Consider the following 23109-nt stretch of genomic DNA (forward strand, 5'->3'; position numbering starts at 1 on the left):
GGAAGGAATTTTCCTCCAGGGCAGATTGGCAGAAGCCCTGGGGGGTTTTCACTTTCCTCTGCAGCATGGGGCATAAGTCACTTGCTGGAGGATTCTCTGCACCTGGAGGTTTTTAAACCTCAATTTAAGGCCTTCAGTAACTCAGACATAGGTTAGGGGTTTGTTACAGGAGTGGGTGGGTGAGATTCTGTGGCCTGCATTGTGTAGGAGGTCAGACTAGATGATCATAATGATCCCTTCTGACCTTAAAGTCTATGATTTAATGGGATAGACCAGCAGTTCTCAAATTGCAGGCTCTGACCCAAAAGGGAGTTGCAAGGGGGAGGAAGTCACAGTATTGCCACTCTTACTTCTGCACTGCCGTCAGAGCTGGGCAACCAGAGGGTGGTAGCTGTTGGCTGGGTGACCAGCTCTGAAGGCAGCACCACTGCCAGCAGCAGCACAGAAGTAAGGGTGGCAATGCCATGCCATCCTTATTTCTGCGCTGCTGCTGGCAGTGGCGCTGCCTTCACAGCTGGGATCCCAACCAGTGGCCACCGCTCTCCAGCTGCCCAGCTCTGAAGGCAGCGCCACTGCCAGCAGCAGCACAGAAGTAAGGGTAGCAGTACTGCAACCCCACCCCCATAATAATCTTATGACCCCCCCCCCCCCCAAAACTCCTTTTTGGATCAGGATCCCTACAATTACAACACTGTGAAATTCAGATTTAAATAGCTGAAATGACATTTATAATTTTTAAAATCCTATGACCATGAAATTGATGAAAATGGACTGAATTTGGTAGGGTCCTACTCATGGGGGCTGCCCTTGTTCCCCAGCTCCTCCTTCCCATGGGGGCTGCCGCAGCTCCCCCAACCTATGCAGGGGCTTGTTACTTTGTGGTATGCAGTCCAGACCAGTGAAGAGTTGTCACCTCTTATTCTAAAACCTTAAGTGCCTTAAAGATTTGTCACTGTAGCTTTCTGGCTAGCATGCCCACAATCAGCAACAAGTATGCTCCCTGTGTCTGCTTTGAATCCAGGAGTTGGCCTATAATACCAGACTTCCACCAGTATTGGTTAACAACTGGTAAGGTGATGCCACTCTCCCCAGCCCCAAATTTCTACAGAAATATGTGTTCTGAAATGTCCAATCCTGACCTGGAATAATTGAAGGAATGGTAAGGTTTGTTGCTCTTTTGAAGAGTCAGTATCCAATATTTGTTACTTTAAGTAGTTACCAAACAGTTCAACAGTAATGGGTTGATTTAGATAAAAAACAAAACAAGTATAAGAGCTAAAGTCAGAAATGGTTACACAAGAAATAAAGATAAAACACTTTCTAGTAACTAAAATCTAACTAGCTTGGTTCAGCGTAAAATCCTCACCACATTTCCATCAAGATGGCTGACCAAATCCCTGCGTCAGAATCTATTCCCAAAGTCAAAGGGCTGGTATCTTTGGGCAAGTCCACATTACAAAATTAAGTTGACCGAAGTTATGTTGATGTATAGCCACAACAGGAATTGAATCAGTTTTACACGTCCGCACTGTGTTCCTTGTATCAGCGGTGCACATCCTCACCAGGAGCGCTTGCGCTGATTTAACTGCCAGTGTGGGGCATTGTGGGATGACTTCTGAAAGGCAGTAACAGTCAATGTAAGCAACGCAGTGTCTACGCTGATACAGTTTAGAGTAGACGCTTAGAGTTAGGTAGACGTAAGCTGCCTGAGTCATCTTTGATGAAAGATAGATAACTTGTGGGTTGTTCCTCTTTTATAGTTTAGAAGAATCTATTTCAAAGGTTCACTGAGGGTAACCCCTATATAAAGTTCATTCAAGCTGTGAGGAAGGCAACATGCAGTCTCCTGCGAGTGGGTGCATACAGGGCCACCCCTAGCAATTCTGGGGCCCTACACAACCCCCCCATGGTGGGGTAGGCCCTAAGGCCTCCATAGGGGGGGATGGGGCTGGCTTGGGACGCAGGGGGGGAATCACCTCCCAGCACTCACCAGTGGCGCAGCTGAGGCCAAGTCGCTGCACTTCCCGCCGCCGATGAGTTCAGGCCTGGCCCTGCTGCAGAGCTCAGGGGAATGGGGGCGGGGCTGGGGCAGGGAAAGGGTGGGGCCCTGGGGAAGAGCTGGCGCAGCATGCAGCTGCGCAGGGCACCAGGAAGTGTGATGCCCCAAATTTCCTGGTGCCCTATGCAGCTGCGTACTTTGTGTATGGGTAAGGATGGCCCTGGGTGCATCTGAGTATTTTGCCATGTGTTTTTTCAAACACACCTATTGAAACCTTAAGAGGAAATAAAACAAAAGGGAAGGATTCAAGGGCGTTTGCCCAAGTCTTATCTTCTGAATCTTCCTTTCTGTCATATGTAACTTTCAGTCCATGAGTCTGGCTGAGCTGGGAGTGGCAGCATGACATGAGGAGACTTAATCATATTACAGAAATGAGTCCAAATACAAAGATATTGTACCTGTGTAGCTCCAAAGCAGAAGTTTTGTTCCTTTGCAAGTTTAAATACAACTTTTTAAAAAAGGAGTGCAGAACTGGCATTTAAATTTATCTACTTCCTTGAAACCATAGAATTTAGAAGCTATTTAAAAAAAAATCCCCATTCTCCCCCCAAAAATGCAGTCTCCTGGTGAGGGAAGTTTCTTGCTTGGGTTGTCTGCTGAAATTATTTAGTTCCTTCCCCCTCCAATGTAATTAGATGAGCATGAAACATGTACTTGTGTATCTCCTTCCCCAATGTGATAGTGTGAGGTTTGCCTCTACCCCTTGTTAAGCTGATGGGTCTATGTGATAATGTAAATACACCTCTACCCCGATATAACGCGACCCAATGTAATACGAATTCAGATATAACACGGTAAAGCAGCATTCCGGGGAGGGGGAGGGGCTGCACACTCCGGCGGATTAAAGCAAGTTCAATACAATGTGGTTTCACCTATAACGCAGTAAGATTTGTTGGCTCCCGAGGACAGCGTTATATCAGGGTAGAGGTGTACAAAGTACTTAGGCAGTGACTCCCTACCAGGTGGAAAAACTACAGTCCTTTGTCTAGGGTGGAGTATCTCCTGCTTGGCTGGCAAACACGATTTAAGAATTGTAATTTCAGTTTATGTTCATAATTTTGGATCACTTGCTTGCACCTACATTACACAATGATATTAATCAGTGAGTCATGAGCTTTTCATTGGCACCTTGCATGACACTTACCAGATATATTTCATGACACTGAACAGTTGTTACAGTAGAACTAGTTAAGCCAGCTGCAGTTCATTACCAGCTGTCTGGGTGCCCCTTTGCTCTTGGGTTCTTAATGTCACAGGGCTACACTCCCCCTACAGTAGCAGTCCTAGTTCCCACAGCTTATATAGGGGCTGCATAATAGCAGTCTTCAGATACTTGCAAGGCTGTCATAAAAAAAGATGCAGAAAAGTTGTTCTCCTTTGCCACAGAGGGCAGGACAAGAGGCAGTGGGTTCAAACTACAGCATAGCAGATTTAGATAAATCTCAGGAAAAACTTCCTAACTGTAAAAACAGTAGGACAATGGACCAGACTGCCTTAGGAAGTCTGAGAAGCCCCTTTACTGGAGGTTTCAAAAGGAGGCTGGATAGCCATCTGTCTTGGATGGTTTAAACAACAAATCCTTCATCTTGGCGGGGGGGGGGGGGGGGATATTTTAAAATTCTGCATATTCTGTTTGTCAAAATGACACAATATAATCATGCCAGTTAGGCAGTTACAATTATTTTGGTAATTTATTTCAAAATATTTGTCAGCAAGTATGTCTGTAACAATACAGACCAAAAAAAAAGATTCTGGTAATTTTTTTTTGGACAGATCCCTTACTAGGCATATTAATACACAATTTTGTGTAATTCATTTAAATTACAATACAGACCTGTATTTCCTGCTCCCGTCAGAAGCAGTGCAAAGGCTTGGGGGAGGCAGAGGTAATGGAGTAGTTGAGGGAGAGGGAAGGAGCCTGGGAGTGACCCTGGAGGGGGCTGGGTGTGGGTGGGAGGTTTTTCTTTGGGGTTGGAGTGGTATAGTTAGGGTGTTGGGAAGCTTCGCCCATGCAGTCCCTGGCTGACCCCATGCCTCTCCCATGCAGTCAGGCACATCTGCCCCTGTCCCCACATCACCCATCCCCATGGAGCTCTGCAGCCAGTCTCCCCTGTCCCCAGGCTCACTGTCACTCCACTAGGTAATGAGCTCATGCTCCAGTCTGCTCCCCCCACTAGCCATTCTGAACCTCCGTCTGTGACACCCCCCCCCCCCATCAGCCCTGTGTGCCCCACTCTGCCCTAACGTGGCTCCGTGGGCAGGGAGCTGTGATGAACTCTACTCCTGGGGGGAATTCTGCCACACTGGGCATAGAATTTTGTTTTTTTCCCCGCATTAAATACCGGTACATTTTGCCTAAGAAGTGTTGCAGGTCCACATTTTGCTCACCAGAGGCCGCTGTGGCGCTAGAACAGCCGGCATGAATGCAGCTGGCTGTTCTGGTGCCACAGCGGTCTCTGGTGGGCAAAAGAAGGAACTGCAGCACTTCTGCAAATATTTTGTATGCGGGAAAATACAAAATTATGTGAGACAGATTAATTCTGCTGATCTGCGGACATGCAGAATTCCCCCAGAAGTAGGGATTAGACTAGATGACCCTTGTGGTCCCTTCTAACCATATTATTCTAAGATAACAGAAAGTTATAAATAAGCTTGTGTAACAAAGAGTGGTGGAAGCCATATTATCCAGTGCTGGAGAGGACTCTGGTGAAATCCTCCTGATGAGCTTCCCACTTGTAATTGATCACAACTTGCTGAGTGTTTTGCTTAATAAAAATTTGGTAGAGCGAATGGATTTCAATCCAATAAAGGGTTGTCTCTACATCCCCAGTTCTTTACAGACTCTCCACCCCTCTTTATAAAAAAGTGTTCCTCTCCTGGTGTAGCTGTTTCTCATAGATTGCAGGGCCAGATGGAACCCCTGTGATCATGTATTCTAACCCCCTGTATGACACAGGCCATAGAACTTCCCCAAAATAATTCCTAGAGCAGATCTTTTTGAGAAACATCCAATCCTGATTTACAAATTGTCAGTGATGGAGAATCTACCATAACCCTTGGTAAATTATTCCAGAAGTTAATTACTCTCACTGTTAAAAATGTATGCCTTATTATCAGGCTGAATTTGTCTAGATTCAACTTCTAGATGTTGGATCCTGTTATACCTTTGTCTGCTTTCTTGAGGAGCCAATTGTTAAATATTTGTTCCCCGAATAGGTTCTTATAAACTGTAATCAAGACACCACTTAAACTCAAGGAGCTCACTCACTAGAAGGCACATTGTCTAATTCTTTAATCATTCTTGTGACTCTTTTCTGAATCCTCTCCAATTTATCTTCTTTCTTGAACTGTGGGCATCTGAACTGGTATCAGTATACTGATACTTCCAACAGCAGTTGCACCAGTGTCAGCTACAGAGGTAAAATAACCTCTCTACTCCTACTCAAGATTCCCCTGTTTTTGCATCCAATGATCACATTAGCTCTTTTGGCCACAGCATTGCACTGGGAGCTCATGTTTAGCTGATTATCCACCTCCGACCCCAAATCTTATTCAGAATCCCTGCCTCACATGATAATCCACAATCACTCAAACTTATATTGTGAACTGGCACCTGGCATACCAAATGATCCAGATTGCTCTATATCAGTTACCTGTCTCTTTATGGTTTACCACACCCACATTATTGTAGGTCTGTGACCAGGGTCCAAGGGGGGGGGCCACACTGAGGTTACTCAAGTAGGGCAAACTGCAAAGAATGGGGCAGGCAATCCCCAAAGCTGGTGGTTATTTTAATATTTAGATTCACCAAGATAGCAACAAAACAGTTTCCACAATAGCTTACTGGTTACACAGAAGCCAAAACACAGTTCCCTGAAAAACAACCCAGCAGTTGGGCTCCCTCCCAGACAGCCAAGTCAAATATGAAGGTTCTATCAATCACAAATGATTGGGCACATTACCTCCCAGGTTAATATTTCAGATCTTACAGAAATACACACTTACAGCCAATTCTTATTAACTAAACTGAAATTAATAAAAGAAGAGAATATTGGTTAAAAGATCATTATACATACAGACATGATTACAGTTCTATCAGTTTCATAGTGAGCTTTGGGGTTGCAAAGAGTTCTTAGAATAAGTCCACAGGTTCAGTACAATGTTCCATACCAGAGTGATCCAAATTAAATTGGAGACCTCAGTCTTGTAGCTCAATGTTTCCCCTGATAAAGCATAAGCAGATTTGAGATAAAAAGGATCAGGACCCAAGATCCTTTATACAGGGCTCCTCTTGATATCATGGTGTCCTCAGGTGAACAACAGGCAATCATCGCAACTTTGAAGTAGATCTGTTTCCTAAGCATCACTAGTAATGAGCTACATGGATTAATATAAGGCAATTGTCTATCTTCCACCATTTGCAGGTGATATGCTATATAATTCAAAGAGAAATCAATACAGTGATATCACTATATTTACAGTTCATTTAAATGTTAAGATCTTTTGATATCAGAATTAACAGAATACATACAGCATAGTCAGGAACTGTTAGATTATATTGTCAGCCTCTATCAGTATATATGTAAACACACAAGTTATCTACCAATATGTCTCTAAAGGTTGAATCTGGGTCAATTAGCCTGCAAGCTGCTCCTTCCTGGCCATGTGTCAGAGTGACCTGCAACTTTTATTAGTGATAATTTTATGTTTTTTTTCCAGGTCATTGATAAAAATGTTAAATGTGATTGTAAACGGGTCAGACTCACCCCTGTGGCACCTCCTGCTGGTGACTCCTGAGAATTAGTTCGGTTCCAGCATGGAGCACCCTCTGCAGGCCGGTGATCCGCCTTCCAGCTACTGGCCCCCGTGTCCCTCCCTGGACCCCGGTGCCCCTTTAACTGGGTCTCCCCCTACCAGGGGAACCCCCACCCTACTATCCTCACTTTGCCTCAGTATTAGCTACTGCCCAGTCTCCATCTAGCCCCCACGCCCTGGGGCAGACTGCAGTATCAGTCACTCATCATAGGCAAAGGGGTTTGGATTTGGACCTGTGCCTTGGCCTACCCCAGGCTGCTCTCTGCAACCCCTGGGCTGCTCTCTGCAACCCCCAGTACCTGTTAGCCCAATGCTAGGCCACAGCCTGGGGCTTTCCAGGCTGGAGCTCCCCAGCTCCTCTGCCGCTCCCCAGCCCTGCTCCCCTCAGGTACTTTGTCTGTAGCTCCCTGCAGCCAGGCCCTTCTCCCTCTTCAGGCAGAGGAAGACTACTTGGGCTCCTGGCTCATTGCCTCTTATAGTGGCCAGCTGGGCCTGATTGGGACCTGGCTGCAGCTGGGCCTGTTTTCTCCCAATCAGCCCAGGCTTCCTGCCCCAGCTACTGCCCTCTCCTGGGCTGTTTTAAGCCCCAAAGGGCAGGAGCAGGTAACCACCCCGCTACAATGATTAACAGATCCCTGGGGGGCCATACTAGAAATACACCTGCTTGATGATTCCTCATATATAATGACATTTCGAGATGTAGCAGTTAGGCATTATTTAATCCATTTAATATGTGCCATGTTAATTTATATCATTCTAGTTTTTTAATCAAAATGTTGTGCGATACCAAATCAGATGCCTTCCAGAAATATGTTACATCAGCATTGTTTCCTTTAGCAACCAAACTTGTAATCTCATTAAAAAAGATATCAAATTAGTTTGACAGGATCTGTTTTTCATTAACCCATGTTGACTGGCATTAATTATATTATCCTCTTTTAATTATTTATTAATCAAGTGCTATATCAGCTGCTCCATTATTTTGCCTATGTCCAATGTCAGACTGACAGGCCTATATTACCCTGGGTATCCTTTTAAAATATTTTGCCCAAAATTAGCTTTCTTTCAGCATTCTGCAACTTCCCCAGTGTTCCAAGATGTATTGAAAATTAAAAATAATGGTCCCGCGAGCTCCTCAGCCAGCTCTTTAAAATTCCTAGGTACAAATTATCCAGAGATGCTGATTTTAAAATGTCTAACTTTGGTAGCTGCTGTTTATCATCCTGCTGAGATGCTAGTTTATTGAACACTTCTGCCTTTTCTGCATTATTATTGATAATTTTAACATTTCCATCTAGTAATGGATTTGTACCATTGTTAGGATTTCTTTTGTACCCAATACACTTGAAAAACTCCTCCTTTTCCTCAACTCTGCTGAGTATAGATTTCTCCTTCTGTCCCTTTTTGTTTCCTTTATAAACCTTCTCTAATTTTTAGCTGCTGATTTACATTCATTATTATCAGATTCACCTTACTTCAATTTGTTCCATTTAAAACAAAATTATATAGATGCCTTCACTTCTCTGTAAACCAGGTCAATTATTTTAAACCAGTGTGGCCATTTTCCTTAATTGTGACATTTTGGGCTTCTAGGAAATTGTCCTTAAACAATTCCTTATTATCATTCACATTTTCCTGATTAATTTTTTCCTTCCAGCTGATTTGGTTCACAGTTGTTTCATCTTTGTGAAATTGGTCCTTTTAAAGCACATATTACTGGTTAGTTAGTTTTTTGCATTTAATTTTCTTTGTCACTTTAAATATTTTAATGGAAAAGCAAAAAGTTTCCTTTTTTCATATCAAAATAAGTCACTGGTCAACTGGTGCCTATCAGTATTATTAATAAATTGTGCATGTGGGAACAAAGTGTAGTCAGTGGCCTTTGGATCTGACCATTGTAGACTACACAGCAGGGGACTAGAGGTCCCTTATTTGAGATTATATATCAGCATGGTGGAATTGCAGATGCACAATGCAATCTTGTGGCCTGAAATTAACACTGTATGTACTCCAATAATAGTGTAGATGTGTCATGCCCCAGGTACTGTTCATGAGGTTAGCTGCATATCATGTAGCAGAATCCCTCCCATTTGGAAAAGTTCGCAAATGAGTGGTGTGATGGGTTGCCCCCCCCCCCCCCGGGATGCCACCTGATGTGCTGGGGTCCTACTGGTTCCACCCATTCCACTAGTCTGGGTTTCCTCACCCTGTCCTAGCTGTGCCAGGCCCTCAAGCCTTCTACAGCATGCACACACAGCTATGTGTGGGAGCAATCAGCTTGGGGATTCACCCAGCACTTGTACATAACCCCTTTGGGGAGTAAACCCAAAATAATATTGTCTTGCGCTGTACAGAAAAATCTGCGCAGCGGAAGCTCATAAAAATCGCCCTCTCCCTCAATGTGGAAAGAGATAGGCACAGCTTCTTGCCCCTCCCTCACCCCCCAATTATGAATTGCACAAACTGGGTTATGTTATAAACAAGAAATCAGTTTAACTACAAAAGGTAAATTTTAAGTGATTATAAGGGATAGCAAACAGAACAAAGCAGATTACTGAGCAAATAAAACATGCAAACTAAGCTTAATACACTCAAGACACAGATTTCTCACTCTAAATGTTGTTTTAGGCAAGTTGCAGAGTTTCTGTAGCTTAGAGTTCCAGTTATTTCTTTTTACAGACTAGATTGTCTTATGCTATGTCTACACTACACAGCTTTTAGTGGCATGGCTGTGTCGCTACCGCCCTGTCACTAAAAGTCATACAATGTAGCCGCTGTTTGTCAGCTCTCCAGCTGACAGAAAACTTCCACCCCCAACGAGTGGCGTTTGCTTTGTCAGCATGAGAGCGCTCCTGCTGACCATGCGCTGTTCACACTGGCACTTGTCGGGGCAAAACTTTTGCCTTTCAGTGGGGAAGGTTTAACACCTCTGAAAGACAAAAGTTTTGTCGTTCAGTTGCCAATGTAGACATAGCCTTAGTCTGGACTCAGCCCTTGCCTTTTCTTCAGCTCAGTTCTTTTGTCTCTTCAGGTACTTTCAGCAGTCTTTCTTCTTGGGCAGAAAGGCATTGGAGAAGAGTCCTGTTTGCCTTACTCCCCAGCCTTAAACAGAATTTACATAAGGCGGGAAGCCTTTGTCTCCAGTGGAAAAGTACCAGCAGTGTCCAAGGTGGTACTTTGTACCAGGTGACATTATCACCTGACCTTGTAGTGTCAAAGCACCCATGAAACCAGGTTTATTTGCAGTGTCCACAGGAAGGAACTGCCCTGAAGATGGGAGATCCACATCTTTGAAGACTCATTGTCTTTCCCTAGTGGCCCATTAAGGCTGATTGCTTACTGTCTGGTGGGTGTTTCCCAAGCACATACCCACACAGTTGTAATATAGACAATATTCCTAACTTTAGATGCAGAAATGATACATGCATGCTATTTGGAGAAACACATTCAATAAATCATCACCTTCCAATGATACCTCACGTGACCCATCTTACATAAAACATAATTTAGTTATGCCATATTCATATCATAACAATATTTCAATGAAGAATATGGAGTGTGATGTCACAAGTGGAGCTCATCTTCTTGCCACCCTTCGCTGGACAGACAAAAGTATTGTCAAATTCTTGGCTGCATCAAAGTCTTGGGGTGTCAAGACTGAGCAAGAGTTATGTTTCCCAACCCAGTTGGCAATTTCAGATTGCAGTTCCATTTATCCAGGTGAATTTTAAGATTTTCTAGTAGTATAAATGTAATCCATTTGAACATTTTCAAAAGTGGCCTATGATTTTGGTTACCTCTATCTTTAGGTATCCACCTCGGACTTGACTTTCAGAAGTGCTGAACACTCCCCATTTTTTCCAGTTAAGTCAATGGGAGCTTTGGATGCTCAGCATCTCTTAAAATTAGGCCTAAATTTTCACAAGTTGGGTAGCCAAAAATTGAGGCACCCTGAATCATGGCATTACTATCCTTGATGCATGGGGGAATGCCCACTTTCCTTGTGTCTAAGTAATCTTATGCCAAACAGACTGAAATTAAATAAACATGTTACTGATTGTAACCACTGTCCCCAATCCTGCAGAGATTTATTCACAGGCTTAATTTTGTGCACTGGAAGTAGCTCTGTTGATTTCAGTGGGACTATTCATGGGGTGTAAAGTTATGCATGTGTTAATCATTGCAGGATCAGGGCCTTCACATTGTCAAGGCTTTCTTTGCAATAGGAAGGGTTAGAATCTTCATTTTATTTATGTTTATTTTAACCAAAATCTTAGATTCTTGAGAGCACAGCAAGCTCCATAGAAACTTCTGTCTCTCAGTAAACATGTATGGTTATCATCAATATTGTGGCTAGTTATCTTCATAACTGTGTATCACTAGGTGGTGGGTGTCGCTCCTTTTTGTTATACATGATGGGCATCCGATCAGTGTTCTGTATCAGAGATGACAATTCATACTTTAGTGGAGGGGAGGATGGACTACAATCTCTGTGCCTTTTTGTTTCAGGTATTGAAAACCTGCCCTGTGATTTGCGAAGGAACTTCCAGCTGATGCGTGAACTGGATCAAAGAACAGAAGGTATGCTAAGGTATTCCAGTAAGCAGTCAGAATAGAGTGCCTTCATCTGAAGGATCATAACAATCCCACTGGGGTTTGGCATGACTATGAGGTATGGAAGAGCAAAGCTTTGGCTTTGGAGACAAGATTTACCTAAGCTGTAAAAGTACAAATGCTAATGTACTCACACAGTAAATGTGAGAACTTATACTCTCCTTCTTTCCATGCTCTAGTCCAGGGGTCGGCAACCTTTCAGAAGTGCTGTGCCGAGTCTTCATTTATTCACTCTAATTTAAGGTTTTGTGTGCCGGTAATACATTTTAACGTTTTCAGAAGGTCTCTTTCTGAGTCTATAATATATAACTAAACTATTGTTGTATGTAAAGTAAATAAGGTTTTAAAATGTTTATGAAGCTTCATTTAAAATTAAATTATAATGCCGAGCCTCCCGAACCGGTGGCCAGGACCCAGGTAGTGTGAGTGCCACTGAGAATCAGCTCGCATGCTGCCTTCGGCACACATGCCATAGGTTGCCTACCCCTGCTCTAGTCAATAAATCAAACCAATGAACTTCTATTATAGATTGATTTTTTTAACCAATTATATCCGTGTTTATTATCAAATTGTTCCAGTAGCAATGCCTCACTACATATAGAGAGTCTTTCTTAATCTTTATTCTACAACATTTTATTTTGTGATAGATTCAGGTGGCAGCATTTATACTTTTGGAGGTCACATATAAGTACCGTATACACTCAATCATAAGCCGGTTTGTTTGTAAGCCCACCCTCCCAAGATGGATAAGTAAAAATGGAAAATTTTTATGACCTGTTCATAAGCCAATCCTATAATTCAGGGGTCAGCAAACTTTGGCTCCGGGGCCATCAGGATAAGCCGCTGGTGGGCCAAGATGGTTTGTTTACCTTGAGCGTCCGCAGGCACGGAGGTAAACCTAAGTAAACAAAGTGTCCCAGCGCACCAGATGCTTACCCTGATGGGCCAGGACAGCAATTGGTGGGGAAATTTTTTTGGGGGGAGAAGCTGGGGTAACCCCTGTGACCACCCCCCACAGGACCCCACCCCTAGCCTGGGACTCCCACACTCTCCCCATCTCATCCCTTCCCACCTTATGTGGGGAGGGCCAAGGGAGGATGTCTCTGGTCTGGCTGGAGCTGCTCCGGCAGGGTGGGCAGCACAGCCGCAGTCTGCTCCGGTGGGCCAGACCGGGTGGTGCGGCCACCGCATGTTCCAGCAGGCTGGGCCAGGCGACACGGCCGCAGTGTGTTCTGATGGGCCGGGCAGTGCGGCCACAGCCTGCTTGGGGGGTGGGGGGGGGCACAGCTGTGGCTTGCCAGCCCCAGAGCTGCAGCTGCTTCGGAGGCTGAGGGGAGAGCAGCGTGGCCAGAAGCAGAGAGACTCTGGCCCTGCCTCTTCCCTTCTGGCTTTGCTGGCTGTGCTGCCTCTGTTGGGGGGAGTGGCTGTGTCCCACCTCTCCCTCTCTATACCAGTTCATAAGCCAACCTCCTTCTCTGATGCTTCCCTTTTTTACTAAAAAAATTCAGCTTATGAATGAGTATATACGGTAGCTTCTTCTAGTGTCTGTCCATATATAAATATACCCTATAAAACTGGCGTGAACACTGCATGGATGTCATCACAACAGAGGAGGGAAAGTATGTGTAACCTGATGGCAAAGTAGTAGAATATTGCATATCTTGTGAGACATTCATGTTTAATTTTTGGATGTGAGCTTTCAAACAGTGTATGACTGTTATTGCCAAATGAGTTTCCTTTCTGTTGAAATGGCATTGGAAGGAAAGGGAGATGGCAGCACAGAAGTTAGCAAATTCTCACACTCAGAATGAAGCTGAAGAAATGTTGAAACCCATGAACTGGAGTCAGTGAGTTCAGTTCTGATCTCACACCAGTGTAAATCAAGAGTAGCTCCACTGAGGTCAGTGGAATTGCACTGGTGAAAACTGCTGAGTGCAGTATCAGATCTGGGTAGGGCGAATCTTTTTTGTGATTTCCTAAAAAGGATGGATACATACATTAGTTTTTGAAGGGGTTCAGGCACTATGGTAATTGGGATCATAAGGTAAGTACAGTCACTAGCTAGAAAGTATTTCATTTATTAAATTAATTCTCATGTAATTGTACTGCCTGTTTTCTTTTCAGATAAGAAAGCAGAAATTGACAGCCTTGCAGCAGAGTACATTTCAACAGTGAAGCACTTGTTGCCAGAGCAGCGGGTGGAGTACCTCCAGAAGATTCAGAACGCTTATTGTAAATGTAAAGAGTACAGTGATGACAAAGTGCAGCTAGCCATGCAGACCTATGAGATGGTGAGAATTAAGTGCACATATGCTGTGATTATGTGATCAGTGAGATTCTTGCAAGTGTAATCATAAACTAAGAAGGAGCTTTTGGGTTTTTTGCTGAAGTATCTATATGTGGGTTGACTCTGTTACTGACAGAGCAGTAGTTCCGTTAAGACACATTATTTTCTGTTTTACCATTGTCTTACCAAGAAAACTCCAGTTTTCCTTTTGTTCTGTTAGGTTGTGTGTCAAACAAACTTCCATTGTGAGTACCCCACAGCTGTATGGTTTGTTAGTCACTGCTGTGATTTGTACTGCCCATCTGCAGTGTAATATAGCACCAGCAACTTGAAATTGCTCCCATTCTTTGCTGTTTCCTGTTGCATTTGTTGAGTTGACATCAAAGGTGCTGTAGGTAAAGTCCAGGGAATATGAAGGATTAAGGAAAAGTGTCTATCATTACTTTAGTATCTAGATGAGTCCATAGGACAGATATGCAGAGAGAGCATGAATGTAAGCTTTCCTGCACTATCCCAGCCTTCTGCCTCAACCTTGACCTGGCGGGTGAGATAGGAAAGTAGTTAATTCTTAATCTTTGTTCCCAGTACTGGCTTAGAGTGCCAAACACGATGTCAGTTGAGATGGTGGCTCTTGAAGTATGTTCACTGGTTTTGGAATCAAGCCAGAACTCATTTGAGGCTGATTAATAGTAACAACTTCTGATCCTTGCTGACTTCATTCAGTTTTGAATTAATAAACCAGAATTGAAAGACTCTGTCCCATTACAAATCCCCTGAGCTGTGCAGTCCCCCAATATTAGTGGTGTAGTATTCTTGGGGGTTTTAAATAAGTGCTGTTATTGATGGCACTGGAGTCCTCTCTTCATCCACAGCACAGGCAGAGTTTTCTCTTGTCACTCCAATATTATGCCTTAGCCCTGATGTTAGAATGATCATCCCTAAAGGCAAGCAAGTTGTTCACCAGCCCATTTGACTCTGACCTCTTTTCAGAAATTGCTACCAATGTCTCTTGTGATGAAGACACCTGCACATAGGGACTGGAGTGAGACCAGCCCAATTTCACATAGACCGCAGAACAGGTGTCAGTACTAACTTTCAAATGCTATCATCTTGGCAAGTTTGATTCCAACCCATCATGCCATTCAATCCTCCTCTAGTAGTAATATTTTATTAGGTGATTATTTTTATTTAAAGACTGTTGTCACACTCTGTATTGATGCTTCATTTATAAATAGTTCATAAAGAGTTAGTACATGATTATTAAATGTTTAATTAATTGTTTGCTTTTACTAGGGCTTACAGCCATCTGTGATAACACTTTCCACCGACGTGCTTTGAACCATCTATAACACATACTACTCATGTCTGCAACATGTTTATAACAGCTATTAATACTTTATTAACCTATTATAAATAATTTATAACAGACCCTTTATTGTAAAGTATAACCGCGTATCAATCCAAGGAAACACAGAATCTCAGGGTTGGAAGGGACCTCAGGAGGTCATCTAGTCCAACCCCCTGCTCAAAGCAGGACCAATCCCCAACTAAATCATCCCAGCTTTGTCAAGCCTGACTGTAAAAACCTCTAAGGAAGGAAGATTTCACCACCTCCCTAGGTAACCCATTCCAGTGCTTCACCACCCTCATAGTGAAAAAGTTTTTTCCTAATATCCAACCTAAACCTCCCCCACTGTAACTTGAGACAATTGCTTCTTGTTCTGTCCTCTTCCACCACTGAGAACAGCCTAGTTCCATCCTCTTTGGAACTCTTTCAGGTAGTTGAAAGCAGCTATCAAATCCCCCCTCATTCTTCTCTTCTGCAGACTAAACAGTCCCAGTTCCCTCAGCCTCTCCTCATAAGTCATGAGAGTCTCCTCATAAGTGCTCCAGCCCCCTAATCATTTTTGGTGCCCTCTGCTGGACTCTTTCCAATTTTTCCCCATCCTTCTTGTAGTGTGGGGCCCAAAACTGGACACAGTACTCCAGATGAGGCCTCACCAATGTTGAATAGAAGGGAATAATCACATCCCTTGATCTGCTGGCAATGCCCCTACTTATACAGCCCAAAATGCAGTTAGCCTTGGCAACAAGGGCACACTGTCGACTCATATCCAGCTTCTCGTCCACTGTAACCCCTAGGTCCTTTTCTGCACAACTGCTGCCTAGCCATTCGGTCCCTAGTCTGTAGCAGTGCCTGGGATTCTTCCGTCCTAAGTGCAGGACTCTGCACTTGTCCTTGTTGAACCTCATCAGGAAGGACATGATTAGTAAGGGTGAGTTGCCTCAGTGTGCCCTGAACTGTTAAGAGTCCCACCTGCTAGAATAGCTGGGATTTTTTTGGTGGGTTGGTTGAAGTTTTTTTCAGCCATGTAGTTTCTCTCCCATGCAGGTGGATAAACACATCAGACGGCTGGATGCAGACTTGGCACGATTTGAAGCAGATCTGAAGGATAAGTTGGAGGGCAGTGACTTTGAAAGCCCTGGAGGTCGAGGCCTGAAAAGTGCGTGAGTTATTTTTAATGTGACCACACCATCTCACTCAGTGCTGGAAAACCTTGTTGTAAATATGCATATCCAGTGTAGGGCAGAAGGGCTGTGATGGAGCAGACATAACTTTTTTTTGAAGCTTTGGTGTGTGTGGTTTTTTATTTTATTTAATGCTTTTAAAAGGTTTAGGTAATTTTGACAAGGTGCCACCATTTGGTGGGCAGAGGAAGAAAGAATCTAGTTTAGAGCCCTCTTAACTGTTCTTGCTGGAAGCTGGTCCCTTGCCTCGCTGAGTCAGCATATCCTGAAATAGTCCTTTCTCTAAGTCACTGGTTATAAGCACTGCTACAAAGCTCTTAAAACTTTGAAACTAAAAACATCTTTAAAACATCTATTCTGAGTTGAACAAACTTTGCCTCAGCTGTGCCTTGCCTTGAGAAGTAAAAGACATTGGGGTGGGAGAGGATGATTTTCTCATTAAGAAAAAATATTGATTAAAATAAAGTTAGGATTTTATTTCTAATTTAAGAGTCCAATGTAACCTGATGACAATAGGACATTTTAAGAGTTAAAGGAAAATGCCTGTTTTTTAATATAGATTAGAAATTTTAAACGGCAAAAAGCCAAATAACATACAGTAAACAATGAACACTGTACAACTGATCTTTCCTTTAAATTGCTGAGGACATGGTTTTGAAGTCTGTTTGGTGGGTGCTGGTGATGGCATGTGTATGTTGCACCCTGATTAATAATGCACAGTCCTTGGATGGGAAGATGTTGAGTGTATTTTTAAAGCACTCTTTTACTAAAAGGTTCCTTGAATATACAATACCAGCCAAGTTCCAGGTGACTCCTGTGCAACTCTATTGACTTGTGTTATGAGGCTGAACAAGTTGCAAACCAGAACAGAAGTTGACACTGTGTGTGATATAGTATGTGTAAATTATACATATTTTTAATATCCAAAGAGCCTTGTACATAAAGAGTCTGCAGAACAGAAGTTTAAAATAATAGGAGCACAGATAAAAGCATCCAATGTGTCCCTGCCTGCAGGTATATGGGATCTTGGGGAGCAATTACCACACGGGTGGGGTGCCAATTAATTTCTTTATTAAAGGAAAAAGGAAGTGGTGGGAATTTAACAATGAAATACGATGGGATGGGGTGTATAGGGTGTTTACAATAGACAATGATGGTGGGGGGGTTTCTTATTGAACAGTGTAGGGAGTTCTAAGAGTGGGGTACAGTAAGTGGGGTTTAGCACAATGGGATACAGTACAGTTAATAAGCAACTCAACTTTATATAGGAACAACTCTAGATACAGTGAGGAATGTAAAACATACCAAAAAGAGATGCAAAATAAAATGGTAGCTTCTATATAGAATGGTCAACAATCTTAGATAGAATGTATTAAGTGGTTAGTGGCCTTATACACAATGTAACACAATGGTATCAATGCAAATACAAAGTATATCAGAAAGGTGGAAGTAAAATGTGAATCACAGTGCAATAATACAATATGGGTGATAAGTGAAATTATGCAGTGTAGACTTAATTTGTGAGGCTGTGATGGCAAGAGTGTACCCAACGGCTGGGTCAAGAAACAGGAGGGGTGGGGGGGGGTGAATGATTAGTGGCGACTGATGAGAGGTGCAGCTGCAAGCAGCGAGAGACTCTGAAGCCCTGCGAGGTAAGGACAACGGAGCAGTGTTGGGGGGGGGAGCAGCAAGGGGTTTGGAAAGTTCGGAGGGTGATGCAGACGCATGGGGGGGAAGCAGCAAGGGGTCTGGGAAGTTCAGAGGGTGATGCAGACGGGGAAAAAGCAGCAAGGGGTTTGGGAAGTTCAGAGGGTGATGCAGACGTGGGGGAAAAAGCAGCAAGGGGTTTGGGACAGGGAGACACGGAGAAGTACACAGAGGGGGAGATTGGAGCGGGGGAAAAAAGCAGCAAAAAACCTTATCTATCCTCTAACTTAATCAAACTTATATAAAATGACAAGCAGCTGATACAAAGTAACAAAACAGGTACAGAATACAACCAGGCAACGACTTTTTAAATCTATCTTAACCAACGACTAGGCAAAACAACAAATATCACAATTCTAAGCAAAACTAGAACAAGCAACTATATGGAGCAACAAAACAACGAACTATAGCAAGGCAGGTGAGACTTACAAGCTTTACAATCTTAACAAACTATGACTTATTAAACTAAAAAAACAAAACCTATGGTGCACCTTATGCTATGGGGAAGTTACAGAGGGCAGAGTGGTATGTGCCCAGGATACAGCTCCCAAGGCAGCCCCCGAGGAAGCCAAGGGATGGTGGCTACCGCAGTGGATACAGCTGAAAGCAGTGAGCCCAAGGCAAAACCCACAGGAGCAGAGCTTAGCAGCGGCACAGACTTATTTTTAGTGGCAAAGTGCCACGGAGTTTAAGAGAGGTTTTAAGACACAGACCAAGGTTTAGCTTGAGTCTGTGTGCTGAGGAGACAGAGCCAGCAGCTAAAATAATAAAATAAAAGTATAGAAAGTTTCACAGAGGGATTCTTACCAGTCCCCAAGGCAGCAGCAGAGGCAGAAGCAGCAAGAACATCAGAAGGCTCGGTACGGTCTAGATAATCAGGAGATCTCTCAGGCAGCAGTTCGTTCTTCGTGGGGGGGGTTTAAAAACGGGAGTACGCTCAAAAATAAAACGAGAGTGGAGAAAGGACCCCCAGAACCTCTGGCTGATCAGACCAGGCAGCAATGCAGGAACCTTTCTGATGTTTGATCAGAAAATGTCTGGTTATAAAGGCAAACTCAGGCAGCTTCCCGCCAGTAACTCTGATTGGTTCCCCTTCTTACAGGGAGGAGAGAAGGCAGGGAAAAACTGCAGGTAACCACAGAGACATGCCTGGGCAGAGTCCTGTGCAATAGGTGACTCAAAAGCACATGAGGTCTATGACTCATGCCCAGGATCCTAAAAACACAATAGGTCTTGCAGCTCTGGACATTGCCTACCATACACCAAGCCCAGGTTTAACAAGGGCTTCGAACAGGGCAGTGGTCCCACTTAGCACGCAGCACAAGTGGCCGTCCGTTTGAGAAGGGCAATGGCTCTTGTTAAACAACTTAAGGGGCCCTCCCTTTGAGAAGGGCAGTGGCCCTGGTAAACAACTTAACAGCCAGGGAGGGGCGGCCACAGGAGGAGAACAAAAACAAAATGGAGTAAGGGGACAGCTGTAAGAAACAAAATGGAGCTGTAACAGACACAATATTTTTTCTGGGGTGCCCTTAATTTGAAATAATTTTGGCTTTCAGAGGGACGAAGTCAAAAGGACAAGAGAGGCTCCCGGGGTCGAGGCAGGCGAACATCTGAAGAAGATACTCCAAAGAAGAAAAAACTAAAAGGAGGGTAAGAGACAAACAGTCACAGCTTTTGTGGCTTTATGGAAAAGCTTTGTAAATTTATAAAATACTAAGTGAAACCTTCCTGGTCCTTTTGATGACACTTCCAGCTCAACAATTTGTATTCCCAGACCATTCTTCTACTCTGACTGCATTTTAAATATGTCCTGTCTTCATGCTTTCCCCTGGCACCAGTGTCAAGATATCTTTGCATTATTAAGTTCTCATACACTGAGCAAGGAGTTAATATGGCTGGAACAGTATCTGTATCTGAGGTGGCAGGAATGCAGTCTCTGTTGCTTTCTGCAAACGTAAAGAAAAGTAGCTTAGCATTTTTGTGTGTGGCCATTTGTATTAGTTTACACTGAGCTGGCTTGCAGATAATGGTGACCTGCTCATTCTGAGGTATATTGTGATGTTGCATCACTCTCCCAGAAATCCTGGGGCATTCTTGGAATCATTTCCTGGTGTTCTACATCATAGGGTAGGTATCCTAAATAATCTTGAGTCACCTAATCCAGTCTCTTGAAGCAAGCAGGAAAGACTCTCAGGTCTACTTTTCATATGCTGTAATTAACAGGACACTGTCAATTTGAATATTTTGAAAGCAACGACAGAAATAATTCCAGTTTCTTATAAGGCATCCTTAAACAGCACTGCGTGGTATCATAAAAATATTATTTTAAAAAATTATAAGGCTTATATTGCTCCTGTTAATGTCTATAATGGTGTTTTCAGCAAGGAAGAAACTGATTATATGCAAAGTGCTTCCAAATGCACAAATAAATAAACTGGAAAAATAGAGGAATATTACATTCTTTCAGTTGTAGCAATCTTGGCTGTTACTTGAAACCAGAGTTCAAAATTTTCTGATAGAAATATGATTTTTAAGCTACTACTGAAAAGGATCGATTCTTGTCACATTCCTGTTGTTTCTAGTTGGTCATCAATGCAGTTTTGCTATACTTATCATTGCTATCTAAATAGTACTCCCTTTATTTGTATGTATTGTATGCTGCAAATTATTCTTTACATTAAACCTCATATAATTTTGTTTTGACCAATGCTCAGAATTATCCAAATCTATTTATATTTTTAATGAATATATTTTCTAAACCTTCATAATTGATTTTAAGCTTAAGATATATTTAAAGCTAAATTTTCAAGTGAAACTAGTTATCTATGAAATATACAGTTATAAATGAGCAAAAGTAATTTGCTCTCACTTAACATTCAATAGTATTGTTTCCTCCACAGTTCTGAGTTTGCTGATACCATCCTGTCTGTTCACCCCTCGGATGTCCTAGACATGCCAGTGGATCCCAATGAGCCCACATATTGCTTGTGCCACCAGGTGTCCTATGGAGAAATGATTGGCTGTGACAATCCCGATGTAAGTGCCCAAGATGAGTTATACCTTGCAAAGGACATAAAATGAAGAGGTTCTTTAAATACATTAGGAGCAAGGGAAAGAAAAAAGAAAGTGTAGGTCCTCTACTTAGCAGGGAAAGGGAACTAATAACTGAGGACATCTAGAAAGCTGAGCTGCTTAATGCCTGTTTTGCTTTATTCTTCACTAAAAAGGTTAATGATGACCAGATACTCAACACAATATTGACAACCAAGGGGAAGGCATGCAGGGCAAAATAGGGATAGAACAGGTTAAAGACTATTTAGCTAAGTTGGATGTATTCAGGTCACCAAAGCCTGATGAAATTCATCCTAGGGTACTTAAGGAACTAGCTGAAGCAATCTCAGAGCCATTACCAATTATGTTTGAGAACTCCTGGAGGATGGGAAAGGTCCAAGAAGACTGGAGAAGGGCAAACATAGTACCTATTTTTAAAAAGAGGAATGAGGACCCAGAGAATTATAGACCAGTTAGCCTAACTGCAGTATCTGAAAAGGTACTGGAGCAAATTATTAAACAATCAGTTTGTAATCACCTGGTGTATAATAGGGTCATAAGAAATAGTCAGCATGGATTCGTCAAGAACAAATCATGCCAAACCAACGTAATTTCTTTCTTTGATAGGATTGCTGCTATAGTGGATGGGGGGAAGCAGTAGATGTGTTATATCTTAATTTTAGTAAGGCTTTGGTACAGTTCCATACATCATTCTCATAAGCAAACTAGATGAAAGTACTATAAGGTGGGTGCACAACTGGTTGAAAGATCATATTCAAAGAGTAGTTCTTCTTCGAGTGATTGCTCCTATGCATTCCAGTCAGGTGTGCGCGCCGCGCATACACGGCTCTTCGGAACATTTTTACTCTAGCAACTCCGGCGGGCCAGCTGGCGCCCCCTGGAGTGGCGCCGCTATGGCGCCTGTTATATACCCCAGCCGGCCCGTCCGCTCCTCAGTTCCTTCTTACCGCCCGTGACGGCCAGTTGGAACTGTGGAGTGCTCTCTGTCCTCCACAACCCTAGCTCTCGCTACTTTTTCTGTACATAGTTGTTTCATTACTTAGTGTAGATAGTTCGTTCAGTTAGTTAGATAGTTTTAGGATAAGGATAAGGGTTTTTTCCCCCCTCCCGCTTTTCCTCTCCCGGTGCGGGCTCATGCCCAAGGCACCGAGCTTTAAGCCCTGCGCATCTTGCCAGCGGCACACGCCGGTCGGGGATCCGCACGACTCCTGTCTCCGTTGCCTCGGGGAGAGTCACAGGACAGATAAGTGCCCTATCTGTTCGGCATTTAAGCCCCGGACGCGTAAGGAGCGGGACATTCGCCTGAAGCAGCTCCTGATGGAGGCATCGCTCCAGCCCCCGGCACTGACCGCGCCGGCACCGAGGGCTTCATCGGCGTGTAGCGCACCGGCGGCCCCGAGCCGCTCCGGCACCGAGGCTCCTCGACCTCAGCCAGCGGCACCGGCGACCCGGCACCGCTCCCTCTCGCCATCCAGGAAGCGTAAGCCGGCGAAGGCAGCTGCAAAGACCCACGCTCAGGGTCTAGAAGCCCAGCCAATACCACCACCTACGGTACCGGCTGTGGCCGTGCACAGGACGTGCACCGTGCCGTTGCCTCCGGTGCCGCAAGGGCCGTCGAGTCCGGCACCGCCATGCTCCCCGGCGCCGACCGCGGTTGAGCTGCAGCTGCCATCCACGCCTGAGACTTTCTCAACGGCGCGGGAGCTCATAGAGCTCACAGAGGCACCGAGCCTCCGGCCCCCGGCACCGCCGGTGCGGGCTGTTGTATTGGCGGGAAAGCCGGCGATGATGGTTCGGCCCCCTTCTCCGGACGGACGGCACAGACGGCACTCCCGGGCCCGGTCTTGTTCCCGGTCCCGACGAAGGTCACCGTCCCGCTGCTCAAGATCCCGGCACCGCTCACCATCGCGGTACCGGTCGCCGTCTCGACGCCGGTCGCAGTCCCGGTACCGTTCAACATCGCGGTACCGGTCGTACTCCCGGCGTCGCTCCAGGTCCCGATCGCCTTCGCGTTGGCACCGACGGA

The 23109-nt window shown here is 44.1% G+C and overlaps 1 protein-coding gene across 1 annotated transcript in view; it reads left to right on the top strand.

Annotated features, from left to right (window-relative positions):
- Positions 1-23109, top strand: part of ING5 (inhibitor of growth family member 5) — a 35690-nt gene that overhangs the window by 2052 nt on the left and 10529 nt on the right. The window contains exons 3-7 of the mRNA XM_045030357.1: positions 11384-11455; positions 13613-13779; positions 16168-16279; positions 19568-19661; positions 20912-21047. Coding sequence (XP_044886292.1) covers positions 11384-11455; positions 13613-13779; positions 16168-16279; positions 19568-19661; positions 20912-21047 — 581 coding nt within the window. The remainder of the gene's footprint in view (positions 1-11383; positions 11456-13612; positions 13780-16167; positions 16280-19567; positions 19662-20911; positions 21048-23109) is intronic.

This window comes from Mauremys mutica, chromosome 9 (assembly GCF_020497125.1).
Source record: "Mauremys mutica isolate MM-2020 ecotype Southern chromosome 9, ASM2049712v1, whole genome shotgun sequence".
Classification (NCBI taxonomy): domain Eukaryota; kingdom Metazoa; phylum Chordata; order Testudines; family Geoemydidae; genus Mauremys; species Mauremys mutica.